General features: G+C 36.0%; 1 protein-coding gene across 2 annotated transcripts in view; it reads left to right on the top strand.

Moving 5' to 3' along the window:
* The window catches only part of HMGCLL1 (3-hydroxy-3-methylglutaryl-CoA lyase like 1), a 175473-nt gene that overhangs the window by 53355 nt on the left and 97345 nt on the right, over nucleotides 1–24773 (top strand). For both annotated transcript variants that reach the window (XM_006728131.3, XM_031038022.2), the window contains exon 4: nucleotides 23815–23910. In XM_006728131.3, coding sequence (XP_006728194.2) covers nucleotides 23815–23910 — 96 coding nt within the window. The remainder of the gene's footprint in view (nucleotides 1–23814; nucleotides 23911–24773) is intronic.

Here is a 24773-nt window from a genome sequence, read left to right as displayed (position 1 = left end):
GTAAGACCTGGGGAGCAACGGAAGCCACAATAGAATTAACAGTAATACATCACTTTTCACAGGGGCAGTTTTCAAATATCAGGGTTACTTTTAATTTTCCCAAAACAAAAATGTAACTTTCCTTCATCCCAGTTGTCACTGTTTATAATCATATATTTTTTGGTAAACATTTTTAAAATTACCTGTTTCCTAGACTATAAGAGTTATGGAAGGAGTGACCATGTTGGTCTTGTTCATCACTGTACCCCCTTGCTTAGTGCCTAGTAAGTAGGTGCTTAATAAGTAATTGTGAAATGAATAATGAAGCAATCAGCCTGAAACAATAATAATGCATACTTTCAACTTTTTGGTATGGACAACTGACTCTTAACTTTTGTTCAGGTATTTGGTCCTGTGTAATGAAGGCCACAAATCTTTTCCTTAGGAAGGCACAGATAGCTTTATGAGACTAGACATACTTCCTTGACATTGCCATTTTGCAAAATGGTTAGACATTGTTATTTTATGAGCTGTCATTAATTTTAAAAGAATGTGAGACCCTTTTACCATATTTAAGTCTTCATGAAATTGCCTTTGTTTGATTCAGTTAGTGCTCGTTTCACAAATTCGATTATTGTTGGAGAGAAACTGGAAAGGCAGGTATAACTTGAGGGTAATGTCAGGAAAAAGGAGAGGTCTTGGTCATATTAACTGATGATCAATCAAACTTTTATTTCAGATAATATATTTTACTAGGTCCTCTTCAAGACATTACTTTCCCATGGTTTTATAAAGCTGCCTACAAAATATTCTTCTTTGCTAAAATTATGCCCATTGTCATATTCTATTATTACACAATATTAGAAAATCTTCGAGAGATTATTCTTGAAACTCATCTAGGACACATCCGGTGACATTTAGAAAGAAGAGGCTAGAACGCTTCCTGGAGGGCCATACTTCTTGTTTAGCTAGTTCAAAGATCAGATGGTCCAAGCAAAAGGGAAGGCAGTCCCTCTGTATGCAGTAATAGGAAAATGTTTTCTGGTCTCACATTAAGTAGGTATGTGATGGGACCATAAAATAAGATGATTTATTCTGGGCTTGGTCTGGAGGTGAATTCAGGACTTAAACAATTGAGATTTAATGAACACTTCCTAGGCTCGAAGTGTTATTGAATACATGATGGAATTCCCCTTGTAGCTCTTGGGGACGGCTATGGTGAGGAGGAAGTACCTCTGGTACTGTGTTTCTGTCTACATTCTGCCCTGAGCTTGAGTCCGTGGCTTTCTTTGAGCCTGGGAAGTCCTAGCAGTGCTGCCTAGAGCATGGGAGTGTTCATGGCAATAAGGCCCATGAATGGATCTCTGCACGTGAATGCCCAGAGTCCAGAGCACCTGGTTGCTGACCAGGGCTCCGTAGTGTTACCTGAGGGAATGCCTGACTAGCAGATGGACTGACTGACGGGACTCCACACAAGTTACCTTCCTTCTTTTTGATAAAAAACCTTTTTCTTAAAGATTAAAGTGTGTTTAGTTTAAATATTGGATCAGGTAGGCCCAATTTGAATAATTGAAGATACTCATCCTTCAAATACTAAAGATACGTTACATATTTCACTTTTAATTTTCATGTGGTTACATGCATTCCAAACCAAAAAAAAAAACCGTTTTAAATAAATCACAAATCCAGGGGTGCCTGGGTGACTCAGTTAAACATCTGCCTTTGGCTCAGGTCATGATCCCGGGGTCATGGGACCAAGCCCTCTTCCTCTCCCGCCTCCCCCCCCCCCCGCTTGCACACGCACTAGTGCTCTCTCTCTGTCAAATAATTAAATAAAATCTTAGAACTAAAAATCACAAATCTGTTAAAAAAAAAAAAAAAAGGGGGGTAGTGTGATTTAGGCAGTGTACCTAAATCAAAGGTATTATCAGATTGATTCTTCCAAAGTTATACCAGTCACTAACTACATAACATATCAAGGGATTTTCAAAGGGCAATTTTGAGTATTGAGAATATCCCATTTTTGCAGTTTGATTTTTCCATAGTTGTGTTTGGGTTTTAGATTTCACTGAGCTTGCCTACGTAGAGCAGTTTTTATTGTTGTGGTTGGAGGTCATCTCATCATGTAATTCTGCTGATTTCGTTGTCTTTATGCTAACAAAAAAAGGCATTAAATTAGCAGAACTAATTCATAATGTTATTTTTTCTTTTGAAAATTTATATCCTAATCATTCATTTTTGAAGAAAATGTCATGACATCAGACTCCTCTAACTTATAGCAAGGTCTGAGATGTGACAGAACAATTTTAGTCCAACAGCTTACGTGTAATTATCTGAAGTAATTTCCACTTCTAAAGACAACGAATGTGGCTCTAAATCGGTCTTCCATTAATTCTCTGCATTTTCTTCTATTTTTTTCCCTTAAACGTAGGTCATGGGAATAGTCCTCTAGTTTATGTTTAGATTGCTGCTTGTTCGCTTATTCTTTTTTTAGCATTTTAAAGCATTTTTACATTTGCCTCCCACTGTTTTGTTTGGCAGCAGTTTTCTAAAGCAGCTAGAAGAAAAGTTCCACAGTAGCAGGGTGCCATATAAAACAGGATCCCACACCTATAATCGAAATGGCCAAAGATGATAAAATACCTGCCATTAAAAAAAAAAAATGTTCTTTACAACTTATCTGGAAAAAAGTTTTCCTAAGAGTGACATGTAACATAAGAACATTTGAAATGAATCCAGATAGCTCCTCACTTTCTATGGAATGAACAATAACAGCAGAAAGAAAACATGTTTATAAAAAAAAAGATAGGCTTACTGCAATTTTGGAATGTGGCTCTTAGTAGTAAGTTATTTATTTATTTATTATTTATTATTTTAATCACCATACATTACATCATTAGTTTTTGAGGAGTAAGCTATTTAAATCATTATACATACAATAGTTTCCAAAAGTGAACAAGTCCTTTACATTCATAGTATTTAGCAATTTGGTTTTAAATACCTTCATTCACATGAGTGATTAAAGTGAACATCATTTACAGAAAAATAAGACTACAGGGGTGCCTGGGTGGCTCAGTGGGTTAAGTATCTGCCTTTGGTTTAGGTCATGATCCCAGGGTCCTGGGATTGAGCCCCAAGTCAGGCTCCCTGCTCAGAGTAGAGTCTCTGCTTCTCTCTCTCTCCCTCTGCCCCTCCCCCTGCTCATGCTCTTTCTCTCTTGCTGATTCTCCCTCTCAAATAAATAAAATCTTAAAAAAAAATTACATTAAATGCATACAACACTGTTACATAGGTCATATGCAAAATCTCAGCAAATGCCCCCTCTTAATTTTTAACTCCCTCTTAAATTTTCAAAGGATGGGTCCCACGTCGTGATGTAGAAATAGATTTTCTCTGTAAAAGTAGAAAGAAATACACTTAAAAGACTAACAATTATGGGCGCCTGGGTGGCTCAGTTGGTTAAGCGACTACCTTCGGCTCAGGTCATGATCCCGGAGTCCTGGGATCGAGTCCCACATCGGGCTCCCGGCTCGGCGGGGAGCCTGCTTCTCCCTCTGACCCTATCCCCTCTCATGCTGTTTCTCTCTCTCTCTCTCTCAAATAAATAAATAAAATCTTAAAAAAAAAAAAAAAAAAGACTAACAATTACTTACAAATCAGTTGAACAATTAAAAATATGGCCAAAGAACAATGTGAGCAAGGAATGGGTGAACTTTTCCCTGCCCTCCTTTTGTGTGTGATAGAATTTTTTATTAGTAATGAAAACAGTTACTGGATTGAAGTTTCAGATTCAGGTTTACATTGATGAGATGTGGGAGGTTGTAGCTTCTGCTTCTGAGTATCCCCCTGCTTCTCTTTCTGGCTCTGCTCTTGTTGAAAGGATGGATGTGTGGAGAAGAAGCAAGGAAAAGGGTAATTTAGCATAGATGTTGAGTGTGTTAGTGTGTGCATGTGTGTGAGTGTGTGTGTGTGTGTGTGTGTGAGAGAGAGATGCTGAGAGAGCATGTGCATACACACAGAGCCCCCACATTATTCTGCTTCCGAGGCACAGTTAACTGGCAGGGTAATCATCATCTGGGAAGTGTTCCAGTGCAAGTCTCATTCATTACACCCCAGATGAGTTGGCCTCTGCCATCTCCCCAAAGAGGATGCAGAAGAGATTTACCAAGACCACAGCCCATTTCATGACTACAGGAGTCCTTTTACCCAGCTAGTTCAGGGAGGAGGAGCTGAAGGAGGAGCAGAATTTAACCCTGATTCTCTTCACCAGACATTGCCTTAGTGTGCTCAATTCTTTGTTTAGGACACTCTTTTCTGCTACACACTAAGATTGTCTTTCATTTAATTGCTGTCCTACTCCATGGCTTTAGGTCTCCATTTCTTTTTTATTATCTCATGAATTGGCAGTCCAGGTGCACACACTGGTGCTGCTTCCTTATAAAATAGGCTTATATTAAAGAAGTTTTTTGTTTTTGTTTTGAGAGAGAAAGAGAGCTTGTACACACACACAGGGGTGAGGGGGTTACAGAAGGAGAGAGAATCCTAAGCAGGCTCCACCCTTAGCCTGAATCCTCTCACAGGGCTCATTCCCACAACCCTGAGATCCCAACCCCAGCTGAAATCAGGAGTCCCACAGCTAACCTACTGTGCCACCCAAGTACCTCAAAAGAAGTTTAAGGGTCTTTTTTTTTAGCAATAGTTTCTAACTGTAGTAGGCTTTTTTCCCCCTCCAACTTGAGCATGTTGAATTTCTTACATGTCAAAAAATAATTGCTCAATATTCAATATTTAATCTCAGAGAAAGATAGATACAAAGTTCTTTAGTAAATGAGCTCTGATAGTTATTCAAAGTAGATGGGGATAAAATTGTGCTATGAAAGCTATATCCACATAGAAAAATTGCATTAGCTCTTCAAGAAAATAAAAAACAAGCATGTAATATTTTCTACCTCATTTTTTCCCAGCATTTAACGGCATAAAGCACAGCCTCTTCAGATTGCTTCAGTATGTCCAATGTTGTTCCATTGATTGTGTAACATGTGGCAAATACTCTATATGTGTGTGCACATGTGTATTCATTCACATATATGAAACTGCCACATGCCCCAAAAGCTAGTAAAATGAATGCTGGTCCCTTTTGATTATCTGCATAACAAATAATCCCCAAATTCCATCTCCTGAGACAGTAACAACCATTGTTTTTGCTTATGGTTTCTATCAAGAATTTTGACATGGCTCAGTTGGGCACCTCTGGCTAGAGGTTTTCCACAGATGGTGGTCAGAGCTGCAACAGCAGGGACTGGGAGGCCGGGGCAGCTGGGAGCTGGCTGGACACCTCTTTCTCCATGTGTTCTTAGAACCACTCTATGTGGTCTCTCTGTATAGGCTAGTTTGGATTTCTTTACATCATGGCAGAGCCTAAGACATCTAAAATGGTGGTGTATTGCAAAGGTGAGTGCTCCAAGAGACAGGCAAAATGGTGAGCCTTTTATAACCGAGTCTTATAAATTTTGTAGCATTACTTTTCTATAGTACTCTCAGTTAAGACTGATGAATTTTGTATTGAATTCGGCTTACAATATGTAGTAAGAAATGCATTTCTTAGTAACCCCAAAACAGTTGTACTTTTCTCCAAGCCCTCAGGTTGCAGGTTTCCTGAGCTTTAGTGATATTACATCTACTGTTTATTTATTTTTTTTAAGATTATTTATTTATTTATTTATTTATTTATTTATTTATTTATTTATTTGAGAGTGAGCAGGAGAGAAACAGCATGAGAGGGGAGAGGGTCAGAGGGAGAAGCAGACTCCCCGCTGAGCCGGGAGCCTGATGTGGGACTCGATCCCAGGACCCTGGGATCATGACCTGAGCTGAAGGCTTAACCAACTGAGCCACCCAGGCGCCCCACATCTACTGTTTAGATATAATGACCTATTCATTTTCTAATGATATGGTAGAAAATCTGGGACCTGACTCTTACTCATTTATGATGTGATTTGGCAAAGTATTTTTTTTTAATCTATGGCTTAGATCCTTTCCATTTATTCATTTGCCCATTCATTGCTTTTATTGTGTCTATTAAAAACCACATCAAGTTCTTCACTGACGTCAAAAATTGAATAATGTGTATTTGCTAACAATAACCATAATATTGACACAATAAGGCAATTGTAAAATTAAAATGGATGATGGGAATTAAATCACTAAAAACAATGAAAACTTAGAGGTTTTCAAATCGAATGAATATCTGTAAATTAGTTATAATAAGATAGAACCTGATAAACTGAACACACTAAGCAATTTGCCATTGGTCACTCTGTCCAACCTTTTAAAGTTCTGCGTTCTGTACTGTTGATAAAATAGAGATCTCCGGATCCGTATGATGGCCAAATCATTGTATTTGATCATAGAACTTTCACAGTGATGGCATTGCTTGTCACAGTAGTAAGACCATTTTACTATAGCCCTTACTGATAGTCTCCCTCAAACAACCCAGGCTTACCCTCTTCTTGTCAGTGTGACTATCCACTGTGGGCAGAGGTAGCTTATAGAAAGAAGTGTAAGTAGAGAAGGGAAACTCCATTTAGTCAGTATGGAATGAGTACAATTAGATACAGTATTTTAAAAATGACTTCTTCCATGCATGGAAAATAACAATGTTGACAGTGTTATTATCAAACACAAAGTCATGATATATGAGAGGCAACACAGTTGAATGGAAAGAAAATTATGTACTGGGAGCTTTGAGACTTCTTGCCCCTACTTCTGAGTGATGTTAGGAACATGATTGTTTTGACACGGGAAGACCAGGAGGGTGGTCACAAAGGCATTGACCTGAACAAAGAATAACTAATGTGTATTTGTTTTGTTTATCTTAGGAAACTGGGAAGTGTTATTGAATAAAATGACTGGTTTCTCTGTCTGAAACATTGGTCTTCCGGTCTATAACCCACAAATCCATTGGGTAGATTAGGTTTATTTTATAATTTAAAAATGAATATTTGTAGACCTTAATGGATTATGATTAAAATGTCCTTCCTGCGCTTGCATAAGAGTAGGGGTCATATGTTACTTGATTTGGTCACTCTTGAAAACATGTGCATGCTATCCAATACCGGGCAGTACAAAAGTCCTTAGAACACAAAGGTAATGTTGAATAAAGAAGAACAGGAAATTATACACCAGACCAAATTAGTTTTAAGGCTTCTGGACTTAGGAAGTTTTTTAAGTGTAATGTCAGATCATTTTAGTAGTGTAGCCAAAACAGGGTATTGGGTGGGGGGAGAAAACTAGATGTTCAATTTTCCAGAGATTTCCTGTGTTTATTATTATAAGACTGTGATTTATTAAAACTGTCTTACTTCTTCAAGCAGACCAAGATTTCCTGTGTGCTACTGAGGCTAAGATATATGGGGTTTGTGCAGAGTCTGTGAATGAGACAAGGTTATAGTACCCAGCCTACAATGCTATTCATAGCTGGGTAGAGCATTTCCACCCAGAATTGTCAGGAAGAGCTCTAGTCTCATTTTTTCTCATTACTGAAATTACAAATGTATTACATTTAAGAGGAGTTACTGCTCAAATTGAGTTTTGAGTTATAGTGTCTGAAACCACATTATTTACATTTTTATAGTAATCGATCGCATGTGTTGAAGAAATTGTGCATTCTGTACCCGTCTTTCCTCCTACACTCCTGCATATGGAAAGTAATACCATCAGTTACGTCTCATCTAGCTAGTAGATGGTAGGCAAATGCCTTCTGACATTGCTTGCTTATTTTGAACTTATGTGAATGTTGTTCTGGGTGATGGTGGAGGTGTTGGGGCAAACAAAAACAAAAACAAAATCCTTCAAAAATATTTTTAAAAAATGATTCAGCAGACTATATTAGCAAGCAGGGGAAAATGAGGGTTATAAGTCCATGAGTTTAAGTCTATTTCCTGGCAGAACTTGCAATGGTTTATTAAGCAGAGAATTTATAAACATAGATAGACTCAGAGATATTATGGATATACCAAGAATAAGACATTCCAGACTGATCTCATTACTTTCTTGATAGTTTGTTTTTTGCCCCTTGAAGTGGGAAGGAAAGAGAATGCAGTAAGACACCATGAGTATGTATTTCATGAAGATCCTTAACTATCTTGACATTGTTAAGAGCATAGTAAGACATTTCACCAAGGTGGGTAATTTCCAAACTTTTATTTATTTTTTAATCCATGGAATTTTTTTCACTCTAGTTAAAACATAGTTAGGACCTCAATATGTGCTACAGACAGGAAAACTATGTTGAAATGTTCATATAGATTCCCTCCCAAGGGGGGCCCTAGCAATGTACTCACCTGGACATATATTTCAGTGAAATTTACAAAAGTTAGATATTTTTGTATTTTTCTTAAAGAAGCTTCCTCTCTATATTTCAGTCATTTTAGATCCACATAATCTGTATTTGCCTCTGAATAAAAATAAAATGAATCTCCTTTATTGAAGTGGGAGCCTCAGATGCACTGATTGGTCTTCCCTTGAGCAGAAGCCAGCAGCAGGCTTTGTGATTGAATCTGCTGTGATTCTGTCTTGTGGATGGCTAACATCTCCTGAGAAGTTTTGGGACTAGAGATACCTGTGTCTTACAGCAGAACAGAATCAGAATCTGTACAGATGGGTCCAAGAAATCTGTATATTTTAAAGTACCTCAAGTAGTTCTGATGATGAATCTAGTTTGGGAGGCACTGGTTTAGATCATTAAACCATGCGTCCCCACCAAAATTGTTTAACTTTAGGGTGGGATCTTTCTAGGAGTTTTCCCTTGATCTTGTGACACATGAAATCTTTAGCAATGACTAAGATAAAAGATAAAGACAATAGAAGATATAGGGGTTATATTTATCAAAGAGGTATTAGAGAATGTGCTTTACAGTCAGGTAGACTTGGGTCCCATCCCAGCTCTCCCAGTCACTAGCTGGGTCATCTTCCTCATCCTTAATATCTCTAGTTATCTTCTGCAAAAATTGTTGCACTCACTGGATTGTTAAAAACATTTAAATAGATATGCAAATAAGGAATTCAACACACATAGGTCTAACATACAGACTGGCATAAAGTAAATGTTTGTTTTTATCATTATCACCATCATTGCTAACAGTAAAATCTTATAAGAATTAGTAGAGAAAAGAATCATGGTTCAAGATGAGTTGAATTCAAAATAGAATAAACAACAAGGAAGAGAAATTTCGGTTCATTTAAACAACCATTTATTAAATGCCTTTTATGCAAAGTCTTCAAGGAGCTAATAATTTAGTCAGGGAGAGAAACATATAAAACAATAAATCATACAAAATGTGATGAGAGCAATTTTATACACACATAGCTATGGAGATAATAGAAACATGTGAATCAAGCTGATTGTTGAGAATATCTTAGGAGTTTTTGAGCTGAATATTGGATGAAATAAATGAACTCGATGAAAAAAATGATTTTCAGGCAGATGGTACATGCAAAGGATCAGAGAGGCAAAGCAGCTTGACATTTTGCTATGGCTAGAGGAAATTTGGGAGCACTTCAAGAATTAGATGAACTATTAAGGAACAATAGGATTCTGGAGTTCTCAAAACTTTCAAGGGCTTAGTTGCAAACTATTCTGAAATACTGGGGAGAGGAGAACAGGGTTCCAGCCAAGGAATGACTGTGATATAATTCTGTCCTCAGCTATTGTGGTCATGGGGGTCTGATCTAAGGTGACACCAGTTTCCTGGAGTCGAATAAGTTGGGGTGGTGTGACCTAACCACAGCACTCTGGACAGTGGTGATGCTCACAGAAAGCAAAAGAAAAATCTTATTCCATTGGGTCTATGTGAGTTGAAGGAGAAACTTACTCTAAAATTTTGATTCTTCACTCCAGGATGGAGGTTCAGACTCCTCTAGACTCTTCATATAAATCAACCAAGGAATTTCTCCAACATGCACATTTACAGTTTATGCTCTCATAAATTTTGATTCATTGGGGCTGCCGTGAAATACAGAAATAGGCATTTTATAAACCATCCCAGATAATTCTGACCCAGGCGGTCTTCAGATGTTGGTGTTTGAGAAGCAATTCTCAAAGTACACTGGACCTTGCAGTAAGACCATGCCCATATTCCTGCTGGTGGGAATGGGTTTTCTAGGAGATTTCTAGGCATGGTTTTCAGTAAGTCTGTGTCTACATAGAGCATAGCTAACAAGAGGAAGGGTCTTAATTCTTTCAGTTGGATGTAATTAAAATAAAATTGTGGGTCCCACAGGATCATGGGTTGGCAATGACTTGCATATATACATTCAGAATGTCAAAATAATTAAGTCCTTCCAGTCTTCACTTGTGCATCATATGGAAGATTAAAAGGGACCTAATTTGTATCCTACTGTGGGAGTTTGAAAATTCACTTTCCTTACCTCTCCAAATGTCCTATACCCCACATATGTTTTAGAGTCTCTTGTTCTCTCAATGAGTCTTTTTCTTTATGCTTCTTAGGTTCTGTATATCTCTGTTTAGTCCCCTGATTCCATATCACAGTGGGTGCCGGCTTGCACCAACAAAGATAAAGTATATGGGTCGGGGTCAGGGAGGCATCCATGCTGACAATGACAAAGATTCCTTTGAATGATGGTGGGGTCAATGTTCTGACCCAATTTTTACTCTGTTTAGGATCTTTTTTCATTTCCATCAAACTTATCAATGTTAATCATACTACCCAAAGAACACATCCTATTATAGTCTATTCCCCTTCTTCTCCTCTTGGTAACTTTACTTCCTATTTGATGCTTCTGAAATGCTGTCAAGTTTTAACCTTGTTGCCTCTGTCAAGGTCCCTTATCACAAACATTTGAACTAGGGAATATGTAGTTTTCCAATGAACAAACATTAGGTTATGTATGGCTCAATTGCCTTCCTCTTCAAGGATTGTGTTTTTGGTAAGGTGCAAAGTATGATCTGGAACCTGAGGTCATTTAGTTTTGAGAGTAGTTGGCCAGCACATAGGTCTCATAACTCTAAATAGAGTAAGTTGTTATGCTGTTGCTAACTGGTAGTATCTGGACCATTCAGGGCTATCTTTCTCATTCTGAGATCTGGGAATCACTAGGGGACACAGGCTAACCACTTATAGGGAACTTCTGAATTTGAAGGTATCAATTGGAGGACCCTCATTAAGAAAAAAGAGTGTGTAATGTCAAGTATAAAATTAGGTAGTAAAATTAACAATTAATTTTGAATGAGCAAAAAACCTCATGAAATTGTAGTTTTAAAAGTTATCAAGTATCCAAGTTACCTTGAAATTAAGGAAAAGTATTTTAAAAATTAAGTGTCTGAGGTTACATCATAATACTTTTTTTTAATGGGAAGGAAATGTAACATGAGACCTACCCTCTTAAATTTTTCAGGGTACCATACAGTATTGCTAAATATAGGCAGAATATTTTACAACACATTCAGAAGTTAACCATCTTGCATAACTAAAACTTTACCCATTGGATAACAACTCCCCATTTCTCCTTTTCCCTCAGCCCCTTACAATCACCATTGTACTCTCTGCTTCTATGTGTTTGACTATATTATAGATACCTCATATAGGTGGAATTATGCAGTATTTATCATTCTATAATTGGCTTATTTCATTTAGTGTAATGTACTCAAGGTTCATCTGTGTTGTTGCATTTGGCAAAATTTACTTTTTTTGATATTTTGTTGTCATTTTATACCACATTTTCTTATCCATTCATTCATCCATGGAGATTTAGATTATTTCCACATCTTGGATATTGTAAATGATGCTGCTCTGACTTGGGAATGCCGATATCTGTTCAAGATTTTTATTTTAATTCTTATAGATAAATACCTAGAAGTAGTATTGCTGGAACATACAGTATTTCTATTTTTAATTTTTTTGTGGCACTTTCACACTGTTTTCCCTAGTGGGTGTGCCATTTTACATTTTCACTGACAGTGTACAAGAGTTCCATTTTCTCCACATACTTCCTTGCCAACACTTGTTATCTTCTGTGTTTTTCATATTAACCATGCTAACATGTGTAAAGTAATGATCTTATTGTGGTTTTGATTTGTGTTTCCTGATGACTAGCGATATTGAGTATGTGTATATCTGTTGGCCATTTGTATGTCTTCTTTGGAAATATATCTATTCAAATTCTTTGCCCATTTTTTAATTGGGTTGTTATTTTTGCTATAAGGGTGGCAGCATGCCTTCTATATTTTGGATATTATCCTCTTATCTGATATGTGGTTTGCAAATATTTTCTCTCAATTTGTAGGTTGCCTTTCCACTCTCCTGTTTTCTTTGCTGTGCAGAGCTTTTTAGTTTTGTGTAGTCCCACTTGTCTGTTTTTGCTTTTGTTGGTTATCCTTTTGGTGTCCTATATGAAAAGTCATTGCCAAGATTAGTGCTGTAAAGCGCTTTTTTTTTTATTTCCTAAGAGTTTTATGGTTCTAGTTCTTAAATTTTAGTCATTTTGGGTTCATTCTTATGTATGGTGTAAGATCAGGATCCAATTTCATTCTTTTACATGTTGGTATCTAGTTTTTCCAGCACCATTTATTGAAGAGATTGTCTTTTCCCCATTGTGTATTTTTGGCATCCTTGTCAAAGAGCAATTGAAGGTACATGCATCAGTTTGTTTTTGGGCTCTCTATTCTTTTCCATTGGTTTATATGTCTGCCATGTTGTTTTTGTTACTGTAGCTTTGAAATATATTTTGAAATCAGGAAGTGTAATATATCCAGCTTTATTCTTCCTTCTCAAGATTAATTTGGCTATTTGGGTTTCTTTGTGGTTTCATATAAATGTTAGGATATTTTTTTTTACTTTGGTAAAAAAATGGGATTGAGATTTTGATAGGGATTGCATCTTTAATTTATAGATTACTTTGTGTAGTGTGGACATTTTCACAGCACTAAATCTTGGAATCCATGAACATGGGATGTCTTTCTGTTTGTTTCTAGCTTCTTTAATTTCTTTCATCAATGTTTTATAGTTTTCGTGTATAGTTCTTCCACCTCCTTGGTTAACTTAGTTCCTAAGTACTTTATTCTTTTTGATATTATTGTATATGAGATTGTCTTAATTTCCTCTTTGGATGGTTTGTTAGTGTATAGAAATGAAACTGATTTTTAAATGATTTTTTAAAATTCAATTTAGTTAAAATATAGTGAGTGTATTATTAGTTTCAGAGGTAGAACTTAGTGATCCATCAGTTGCATATAACACCCAGTGCTCATGCCATCAAGTGCCCTCCTTAATGCCCATCAGCCAATTACCCCATCCCCCAACCAACCTCCCCTCCAGCAACCCTCAGTTTGTTTCCTGTAGTTAAGAGTCTCTTATGGTTTACCTCCATCTCTGTTTTTATCTTATTTTTCCTTCCCTTCCTCTGTGTTCATTTTTTTTTCTTAAATTCCAAATAGGAGTGAAATCATATGGTATTTGTCTTTCTCTCACTTATTTTGCTTAGCTTAATACCCTCTAGTTCCATCCACGTTGTGGCAAATGGCAAGATTTCACTCTTTTTGATGGCTGAGTAATATTCCGTGTGTGTGTGTGAGTGTGTGTGTGTGTGTGTACACCACATCTTTTTTATCCATTCATCTGTCAGTGGACATCTGGGCTCTTGCCATAGTTTGGCTATTGTGGACATTGCTGCTACAAACATTGGGGTGAATGTGGCCCTTCGAATCACTGTATCCTTTGGATAAATACCTAGTAGTGCAGTTGCTGGGTTGTAGGGTATTTCTATTTTTAACTTCTTTAGGAACCTCCATATTGTTTTCCAGAGTGGCTGTACCAGTTTGCATTCCCACCAACATTGTAAGAGGGTTCCCCTTTCTCCACATCCTCACCAACATCTGCTGTTTCCTAACCTGTTAATTTTAGCCATTCTGACTGGTGTGAGGTGGTATCTCATTGTGGTTTTGATTTGGATTTCCCTGATGCTGAGTGATGTTGAGCATTTTTTCATATGTCTGTTGGCCATTTGTATGTCTTCTTTTGGAGAAATGACTGTTCATGTTTTCTCCCCATTTCTTGACCTGATTATTTCTTTTTGTGGGTGTTGAGTTTGGTAAGTTCTTTATAGATTTTGGATACTAGCCCTTTATCTGAAAAGTCATTTGCAAATATCTTCTTCCATTCTGCATGTTGCTTTTCATTTTTGTTGACTCTTTCTTTTGCTGTGCAAAAACTTTTTATCCTGATAAAGTCCCAATAGTTCATTTTTGCTTTTGTTTTCATTGCCTTTGGAGATGTGTCTAGCAAGAAGTTGCTGTGGCCAAGGTCAAAGAGGTTGCTGCCTGTGTTCTCCTCTAGGATTTTGATGGACTCCTGTCTCACATTTAGATCTTTCATCCATTTTGAGTTTATTTTTGTGTGTGGTGTAAGAAAGTGGTCCAGTTTCATTCTTCTGCATGTGGCTGTCCAATTTTCCCAACACTATTTGTTGAAGAGACTGTCATTTTTCCATTGGATAGTCTTTCCTGCTTTGTTGAAGATTAATTGACCATAGAGTTGAGGGTCCATTTCTGGTATTGTCTATTCTGTTTCATTGATCTATGTGTCTGTTCTTGTGCAACTGATTTTTGTATTCTGATTTTGTATCCTGTGGCTTTACTGAATTTTTAAATTCTAAGAGGTTTTTTGTTTTTGTTTATGTGGAGTCTTAGAGTTTTCCACATTTAAGGTCATGTTATCCATGGAGCGCGTAGGTGGTTCAGTCAGTTAAGCATCTGACTTGATTTTGGCTTAGGTCATGATCTCAGAGTCATGAGATCAAGCCCCATGTTGGGCTTTGTACTCAGCTCAGAGTCCTCTTGAGATTTTCTCTCTCCCTCTCCCTCTGTCCCTCCCCCTGCTCACTTGCATGCTCTCTCTCTCTCTCTCAAATATATAAAGAAATAAAATCTTATAAAAAAAGATCATGTCATCTGTGAACAGAGATAATTTTACTTCTTCTTTTCCTTTGCATGCCTTTATTTTTCTTGCCTAATTGCTTTGGCTAGGACTTCTAATTCTGTGTTGAATAGAAATGGGAAGAGTGGGTATCCTGTTTTATTCTTGATCTCAGAGGAAGAGTTCCTCACTGTTGAGTACAATGATAGCTGTGGGCTTCATATATGGTCCTTCTTAAGTTGAAGTACCTTTATTCTATTTCTAAAGTTTTATTTGTTTGAGAGTTTTTATCATGAAACAGTGTTGAATTTTGTCAAATGCTTTTTGATGAAGCATTTTTTTGGTCAAATTTTGACATATATTGAGATGATCATGTGGCTTTTATCCTTGATTCTGTCATTGTAATGTATCACATTAATTTATTTGTGCATGTTAAATCTTTCTTGCATCCCAGGATAAATCCCACTTGGTCGTGGTGTATGATCCTTTACACATCCTATTGGTTTGCTAGTATTTTGTGGAGGATTGTTTCCTCTGTGTTCATTAGGAATATTGCCCTGTAGTTTTCTTCTCTTGTAACACCTTGTCTGGTTCTGGTATCAAGGCCTTATAAGACCAGCTTCTACTGCATGTTCTTATAAAATGAGTTTGGAAGTATTCCCTCCTCTTGAATTTTTGTAAGAATTGGAAGAAGGATTGGCATTAAGATTTCTTTAAATGTTTGATAGAACTCATCTAGTCCTATGCTTTGCTTTGTTCAGTTTTACTGATTCAGTCTCATTGCTAGTTGTAGTCCTGTTGTGATTTTCCATTTCTTCACTTTTTTCTTTATTTTTTGACTGCATATTTTTAGTTTGCCTCTTTCTCATAATAGCACTTTATAATATTTTCTATGGAGAAGCTAGAAAGATGATTCAGTCTTTTCTCTTGTGGTGTTAAGGTTTTGTTTTTTGTTTTTATTTTTGGTAGGTTAGCAGAGTGTATTTCAGTTTAATACATTTTTGGTAATGTTTTGTTACATTCTATCTAATACTTTGTGATGTATAACCTTATAAACAGATATACTATTTCCAAAGAATTACTATAATTTTGTACCCTTCATAGTGGAGAATTTTGATATATTCTATACTGTGATTTTTGTAAAAGATAAAAACAAAAATATGAATGATGTACTTAATTTTATATACTGCATATTGCATTTATTTGTAAGAAAGAACTTCCATTTAATTTGACATTGATGAAAACTGATTCATTCACTTACAGTTTTACACATATAATGTTTAGCAGAATTTTCTATAGGGTAGCTTCTGGTTCTATACATTTTGAAACTTGTTTCTCCTCAAATATTTACATATTTCTTGTGCCAAATATTGTAGGATATGGTGAATATGGACTTTCTGCTTAACTCTAGAGTAACAATTTTAATAGGAGGTATAACTGAGTACCATATGTTATATAATGTGTTTTATGTATTTTAAATATATGAGACTATTTATACCAATATTCTGGAAGAGCACAACAATCATGGGCTCATCCTAGTGGCAAAGTTTTTGCCTGAATTCATACATACAGAAATATAATATAGCAATGTAAAAGAATCAAATGGTGTTCCAATCTTTATATGCATTACTTGTAGGCCATTACAGGAGACTCAGCATAATGATTAAAGAAACATTTTGTATAATTGCCCTTTTGTCTTCTCTTCTCATATTTGTTCACTGCTCCAGAGCAGTAAAAGCATCTTGCCACCAAGACATATCTCTCACCTCCCATCCTATTTTCCTCCAACTTTATTGCTATTTTATTTAGATTTTCTATCTTTTCCTCTTTTTCCTAGCACTTCTCAGTTTCCCTCTTAATATACCATGAGAAGAAATAAGATGCAGCAGTCTTGTTAGAATGAGAGGGAGGGGGCGCCTGGGTGGCTCAGTCGTTAAGTGTCTGCCTTCGGCTCGGGTCATGATCCCAGGATCCTGGGATCGAGCCCCGCATCAGGCTCCCTGCTCTGCAGGAAGCCTGCTTCTCCCTCTCCCACTCCCCCTGCTTGTGTTCTTTCTCTCTGTCAAATAAATAAATAAATCTTAAAAAAAAAAAAAGAATGAGAGGGAGGAAAAATTTGAGTTCTTTAGTAGGTGATTGGAGTGAAGGAAAGGACAATGGGTAATGCTCACCCAGTGATGTTTGACTTGGTCATATTGGCTGTATGAGGGCAGAGAAAAAGGAGTAAAAGTAGAGTTCCATATTTAGGTTATAAGATCCAGTTGTAAGAGGTGGTCAAGTAATATAATTTGGCAGATACCACTTTGCAGATAACACTGTAAAGATGGAATCTCTAAGTATTTTTTCCCTCACATTAATTTTAGATTCTACTCTAAACACTTTTGCCATTTAAGAACACAATGCTAAGTTGAATTCTTAATATTTCCACCCCAAAACACAATCTCCTCACCTTCAACAGAGCCACAGAGATGCATTGAATAATTTCCATGGTGATACAAAACAACTAAACTGTCTTACGTATTTTGCAGTCTTGGTAGTGACTAAACTCTTATTGAGTTAAAATAATAAATGTAGTGATTTTATATGTCATCAGTGTATGTGAGACTTCCATAAAAATTTTTATAATGCAGCTCTGGAACTTAAAGCCCTGTACCATGTGTTATCTTTATAATTGAATTTGTTCTGGGAAAAGGAAAAAATGTTAATCAGTGTTAAGTGAATAGGAGTCAGTTCTTCTAAAAAAAAAAAAAAAATAGAACCTCAGTTTTTTTCTGCACTTCTATTTAAAATTAATTATAAATATTTCACTTTATTGAACATATCAGACAACGTATGAGCCATATTTACTTAGTTGGAATGAGCCATATTTACTTAGTGAATATTCTGTTTTCTCTATCAGCTGTTATTTGGAAGAGAGATCAAGAGTAATAGATGTTTTTACTTTCATTTCATTGGACTTGAAAATGAAAGAATTTTGTGATTTAAAAAAAAAGATTCTATAAAATCTTTCTCCCCATAATTATTTGAAGAATTTTAATAAAAACATATGTTTTAAGTTTAGGCTAATTAAACCCTTTTCAGTACATAGAAAGTTCAATTTATCATAGAAAAATAAATATGTACATATATGTGAATAGTCTTGTTCTGTGAGTATTTTTGAATAGTTTCAAGTTCTATGAATAGTTTTGCTTCATTAAACCCTTAGAATAATTTGCTCTGTTAAAAAACAGGCCCCTCAGTTATTTACATTTAGCCTAGACAAAGTGTAGCTTAAATATTTGTCTCATTATTCTAATTTAGTTTACCAAGAAAAATGCTTTCTTATCTGTGCTACATAAAACTCCAGATCACATGACATTTATATTTTGTGGTTTGGTGTGTACACATATACACACATATCTTTCCCTGCTGGTCTGTGTGTTCTATGTGTCTGCTTCATTTTTCTATGCCATGTTAAATAGGTAGTAAGTGCATAAAATATTGAATCAGTATTCAAATATTGAAATGAATTTTTAAAATTATTTTTTAAGGTCTTAGGACATTTTTAAATTAACTTTGGTATCCCATCAATGTAAATTTAATAGCTAGTGTACAAAATATAATTGAAACTTCTAATGTTTTTTCTCTCATTTAGTTTATGAGAAACCCTTTGTCATTGTTTAGGACTTGTGCATTATGTTGAAATCCCAATAAACTCAGAAAACTTGGATGAGGACCCTATGTATTTAGGAGAGATTATAGTATTCAGATAATGACAAAATATTAGTAAGATGTCTAAATATGTATAATGTGGAGTGTCTAAATTTACCACATGACAGTAGCAAATAAAATCTCTATTACACTCTAATCTTTATGACCTTTTGCATATATTTAATACCCTTGCAAAGTGTTACACAAATATTATTATTTGAATCCATATATAAAGTGGATTTCCAAGAAATTGATTAACCAAGGTATAGCCGGTTTTGTTGGCCAGATAGACTTAGGTATTGCCATTTCCAGACTGTGGCCAGATGATAGCAAAGTATGTTATCAACCAAATTATGGGGATTTTTATGATCTTAAATGAAAAGTCACAGCATAATCTTTAAAATATGTTAAATCAAACCAGATGTAGAAAGGTTTCATTAAAATGTCAAAATAGTGCTGTAAAGGAATAGTTCCATTATTGTTTGAATAACAGTTTAAACTTTAGACATTAAAATAACATCAAGATTGTAGTATAGCATAAGCTTCCTGAGTTAAAAAAAAAAAAGTAAGGCAAGAATTTTATACCTTTACTTGAAACCTATTTTATTTATTCATTGTAATAAAATTATATCCTATCAGGATTTTCTAAAGCTCTTTACATAACTGTTTTTATTGACCAAATTTAGACTGAATGCTACTACTTATTAGATTACCTCATTATACTGTGACTATTTTAAAAAGAAAAAGTACTGATTTGTTGGAATCAAATTTATGTATTATAATTTCACTATGGTATCTTCAGTGATTATCAAAGTTTAGGTTTAATGACCTGGAAATTTGGTTACTATCATCTCTATTCATTTTTCATTTTTACTGACTGAAACATCTATTCAAATTTTTATTAATTTACGTGTGGAATGAAATAATAGTGTACAGGTCAATATGACCTATATTTCTTAAAGAATGTGTTTTGTGCCCTTTATGCTGCTTTTTGATGCACACTTTAACCAAATCTGTGTATTGGTTAGAGAAGCACTTTATTCATTTCTGTTACCATGGTTATGTAAATATTTCTTTTTTTTTTTTTTTTAAAGATTTTATTTATTTGAGAGAGAGAGAATGAGAGAGAGAGAAAGCACAAGAGGGAGACGGGTCAGGGAGAAGCAGAATCCTGCTGAGCAGGGAGCCCAATGTGGGACGTGATCCCGGGACTCCAGGATCATGACCTGAGCTGAAGGCCGTAGGTTAACAAACTGATCCACCAGGCACCCATATGTAAATATTTCTAATAAATATTTAAACATGCTATGTTTAGTTAGACGTAAGTATTAGTAATATTAAGATTACTGTCCAGTAAGAGTGTTGTTTTAGATTTCATTACAGTGCCCTCAAACTAGTAGTAACTTTGTTTGAAATTAGAAGTGGTATTCTGATTTTTTTTACTATAATTTGGTGTACATGTTTGCATGTACACTTGTGTGTGTGTGAGAAAGAGACACAGAAAGGCAGACCTTACAATCTAGCATCAGACAGAAAGGCTAAATTCATAGATATGTAATGAAAGACTGTGTTGAAATATGCAGAAATGCTAAATAATTTTAAAAGGCTATAAACTAATGGGGACTACATTTTTGAATAAAGTCCTCTCCCTTACACGACTAGCCAATGTGTCCTATTAATTTTTCCTGGGAACTTCTATTCCCAGTACCATTCTTCTGGAACTTGTTGCATGCTGAATTCTCACAATTGCCTGAGAATTGCCTCACTTGTCTCTAGACTGCCCTTTGCCTTGCTCCCATGTTGATCTTTCCAAAATACTACATGCATCTCAGTCTTCAGCTAATTCAACACCAATTCCCGATGGCTTTCTACTGCCTTCTGTATTTTTAGAATAATGTGAACATAACTGGAGGACACATCACAGTGTATGGTCCCCTATCTTCATTTATAATCTCTTCCCACATTATTTACCCATAATCTTCTCTAGCCAGATAATGCTTTCCTACTGCTGCACCTATTGCTCTCTCTTTTCTTTCTTTCTTTTTTTTTTTTTTTAAAGATTTTATTTATTTATTTGAGACAGAGAGAATGAGAGACAGCATGAGAGGGAGGAGGGTCAGAGGGAGAAGCAGACTCCCTGCCGAGCAGGAAGCCCGATGCGGGACTCGATCCCGGGACTCCAGGATCATGACCTGAGCCAAAGGCAGTCGCCTAACCAACTGAGCCACCCAGGCGCCCCTGCTCTCTCTTTTCCAACTCTATTAATTTTCTGTGTTTCAGCTTTTATGGCTCTGTAATGAATTACCTGAGAACTTAGTGGTATAAATGAATATGTGCTATGCTCATGAAATCTGAGGGTTGGAATTTGAACAGTTCACACACGGGAGGACACCTTGTCTCTGGTCCAGTGTCTGGGGCTTCATCTGGGTGACTTGAATGCTGGAAGCTAAAGTCATCTGAATGTTCTTTCAGTCACAAATTTAGGGGCTGATGCTGGCTGTTGTCTGGGGGCCTTAGTTTCTTTGCACGTGGGTCTTTCCACCTGGGCTCGTGCAAATGGCCTCTCTGCAGAAGCTAATTTTTCTCACTGCATGTTAGCTGATTTCCCTGCAGTGGCTCTCCCCCACCCCCAAAGAGAAAGCCATATGGAAGCTGTATCCTTTTTTATAACCTGGGCTCTCAAGTCACATGTTATTATTTCTGTTATACTCTATTGTTTGGAGCAATCACAAGTCTGCCTAGGTTTAAGTGGGAGGTAACACAGTTCACCTCTTGATAGGACTGTTGAGCTTCTGGAAGAGCATGTAGGATTAGAGATATTGCTGTGGCCACTTTTATAAATTTTATTTATTTTTAAAGATTTATTTATTAATTAGAGAGTGAGAGGGGGAGGGGGCAGAGGGAGAGAGAATCTCAAGCAGACACCCTGCTGAACACAGAGCCTGACCCAGGGCTTAATCTCAAGACCCTGAGATCATGACCTGATCCGAAAGCAAGAGCTGGCCACTTAATCGACGGAGCCACCCAGGCGCCCCTAGCTTTTTAAATTTTAATATGCTGTAGTCATGTTCTACAGTTTGTATCCCATACCTCTTGTAACTCTCCTAGACTATTATAGGCCCTACAAACCTTTCCCCTTTCTGAACTCATTTAACCTGTGCTCTCATTTATAACCAGTGTATTCCTTTAAATTAAGTGTTTTCCATATGCATCTGTTTTATCTCCCCAACTCTTTTGCAAATTATTTAGTGCAAGGACTTTACTTGCCTGTATTTCTATTTACCATGGGTTTAGTATAGGGTTTTGGACACAGTAGGTGCTTAAAAAACATCTGGCTTAAAGTCGAATAGGCTCAACATGAAATTAGAGACTTGGGTTCTATGCACTGTAGATGAACACAGTGATTAGTCTTCATACAGAATGCAGATACTGGTGGCAGATAGTGAATGTGATCCCTAAGAAGTAAGCAAGAATCATCTTTTAGACAGAAGTAAATGTGTTTGGATCAAATGAAACTTGGAGGCTTAAGTGTCAGTAAGGTATGATGGCAGTCAACTTTTTTTTGCATCTTAAATATTTAAATTTAAAATGTTTTAAAAACTCATTTAATCCATATTATATTCCTTGAAAGTATTAAATGTAATTCCACTGGCATTTCACTGAAAGTAAGACCAATTGGCTAATAGCAGTAAATATTGTAATATTTCATATTTTTAAAAGTGTGTAGTTATATTATAAAGCATTTGTACTTTGATTAATTTTTATTTCACTTTAAAATTAAAAATAAGGGGCACCTGGGTGGCTCAGTCAGTTAAGTGTCTGTCTTCAACTCAGGTCATGATCCCAGGGTCCTGGGATCAAGCCCCACATTGGGCTCCCTGCTCAGCGGGAAGCCTGCTTCTCCCTGTCATACTCCACCCGCTTGTGTTCCCTCTCTCGCTGTTTCTCTCTCTCTCTCTGTCAAATAAATAAAAAAAATTAAAAAAATTAAAAATAATACTTCCTTATTGTAACAAGTCAAGATGTATAGAGAAAAAGCAAGTCTTTCCTCATCCATTCCCATATTGAAGATACAGATTTTGGTTTGGTGCATTTTATAGCTTTCTCCATGCTCTTTTTGTATACTTTTCATTATTTATGATTATTCCTTTTATTTATTGTTCCTCCCATAATTTATTTCCTAAATATGTAAAGCTCATGGTTATGTCAGTGGTAATTTGTCTATGTGATGATTGAGATTTGATCATCAGTTATTTGCTCTAAGAGGCTAAATTAAAGACTTTGTGGCAAACTAGAAGATTTGATAATTTAAGGTTGATTTTTAAAGATTCATAGAAAATATAGAAAAATAAAGGCTTGGAAGGATGGGTTAAATTTTCTTACTATGTATTCCATCGTATGCATTTGTTATCATTATGAAAACAAATAGTAATCCAATGATAATAATGCATAGGACACTATGACTATTACTAAAATATTTATGCTAACCAAATAATATACTATCATCTCAGCCTTGTTAAATTATTCAAACAGATGTGTAATTTTTTACTAAATAATGTAAAATTTCATACATTGAAAGTTATTTAGACATAAAATTTTCATATGGAAAGCAAATGCATGGCATATATCCTTTAAAACTCTCCCCAATGGAGGGGTGCCTGGGTGGCTCAGTCAGTTAAACATAGTGCTCTTGGTTTCCACTCAGGTCGTGATCTCAGGGTCATGGGATCAAGCCACATGTCAGGCTCCGTGCTGAGCAGAAAGTCTTTCTGAGACTCTCCCTCTCCCCCTTCTTCTTTCCCTCCCCCTACTCTTGTACTCTCCCCCCCCCCCCCGGTTTCGAATAAATAAATAAATAAAATCTTAAAAAAAACCCTCTCCTTAATCTCAAGGGTATTTTTATTTGAAACTTGGGTTGTGAAATGAAAGGAAGAGACTAAAAATCAGTCAAGTGAAAATAGTAAAGTTAAGAATTGTTGACTATTTGTAATCATTTAGCCAGGTCCTGTTATGTGAATAAGTTAAACCCAGATCTAGTTTTCATATATTTATGACTTTAGAAACTACTTATCTTTAGCTACGTTGGCATAGCTTATTATTTCTAACATTATTTTATAGAATATAATTGCGTGTGTAATTATAACCTTCCTATAAAACTAAACCATGCTCGATAAAATATTTAAAGTTGAATATATGTAACTATTTTGTATTTCAGATGGCTGATCACACTGAAGTGATGAAAGGCATTCATCAATACCCAGGAGTTCGATATCCTGTCCTTACTCCTAATCTTCAGGGTTTTCACCGTGCTGTAAGTGTGCTACTCATTATTTTTATATCAATATGCTTCTTACTGTTTTAAGGTCTTTACATAGTTAAAACGGTATCAGATGTCGCTTCCTTGTTACCCTGTATAAATGCTATTCTAACATAGGTACATGACTACAATGCGATCTGTAAACCTCGGGGTATTGTTAGGGACTGAAATCTTCCACATTAATGGCCCTTCCAGTTTAACCATTCATGAATGGAAACACAAAAATACAGTTACCCATTTTGATGAAATTCTTCTGAGAGTATATTTTGTGCTTCCCTCTTAAATAAGGAATACAGAATTTAACTTAAACATTTCTCAATATAATAATTATTAATATTATAGTGGATCATTTTTGTCAACTTTTTTGGATCAGCTCTCTGATGCTGTTGTTCCCTCCCTCTAGGTGAAGCTAATCACTATCATTTGCAGCTGCCTCTAACAACCTTCCCTGTTCCTCTTCTGGTTGGTTTCTTCCAGTCCTATGTGACTTAGGAATTTATATGCAAAAAGTTTTAATAATGACACGTACAAGAAGAATCAGAGCAATTTTAGGTCAAGGCTTGAGGTGTTATGCTCACATGGCTTTACTGTAAAAGTTTGGCAGCAGCTATTTCTGGTGGTAATGTTTTTCCCTTTCGTCTTTGGGACTGTGTTGCATAAATTTGAGGTTGTGGGTGCTAGTTGATATATCACCTGTTGTGTAGCTTGTTAAAACCACTCTTGTTTATTTTGATAATTTTTTTTTATCCCATTGTAAAGAGAGAGGCATTTTAAGAAATTATAAATACTGCTGTCACTGGTCCTAACAGAGTAAAGAATGTCTCCACCTTGACAAAGATACCAACTGAGTGCACACC

This window comes from Leptonychotes weddellii, chromosome 8 (assembly GCF_054177405.1).
Source record: "Leptonychotes weddellii isolate Sample4059 chromosome 8, ASM5417740v2, whole genome shotgun sequence".
In the NCBI taxonomy this organism is placed as follows: Eukaryota; Metazoa; Chordata; class Mammalia; order Carnivora; family Phocidae; genus Leptonychotes; species Leptonychotes weddellii.
This window is presented reverse-complemented; position numbering and strand designations above follow the sequence as displayed.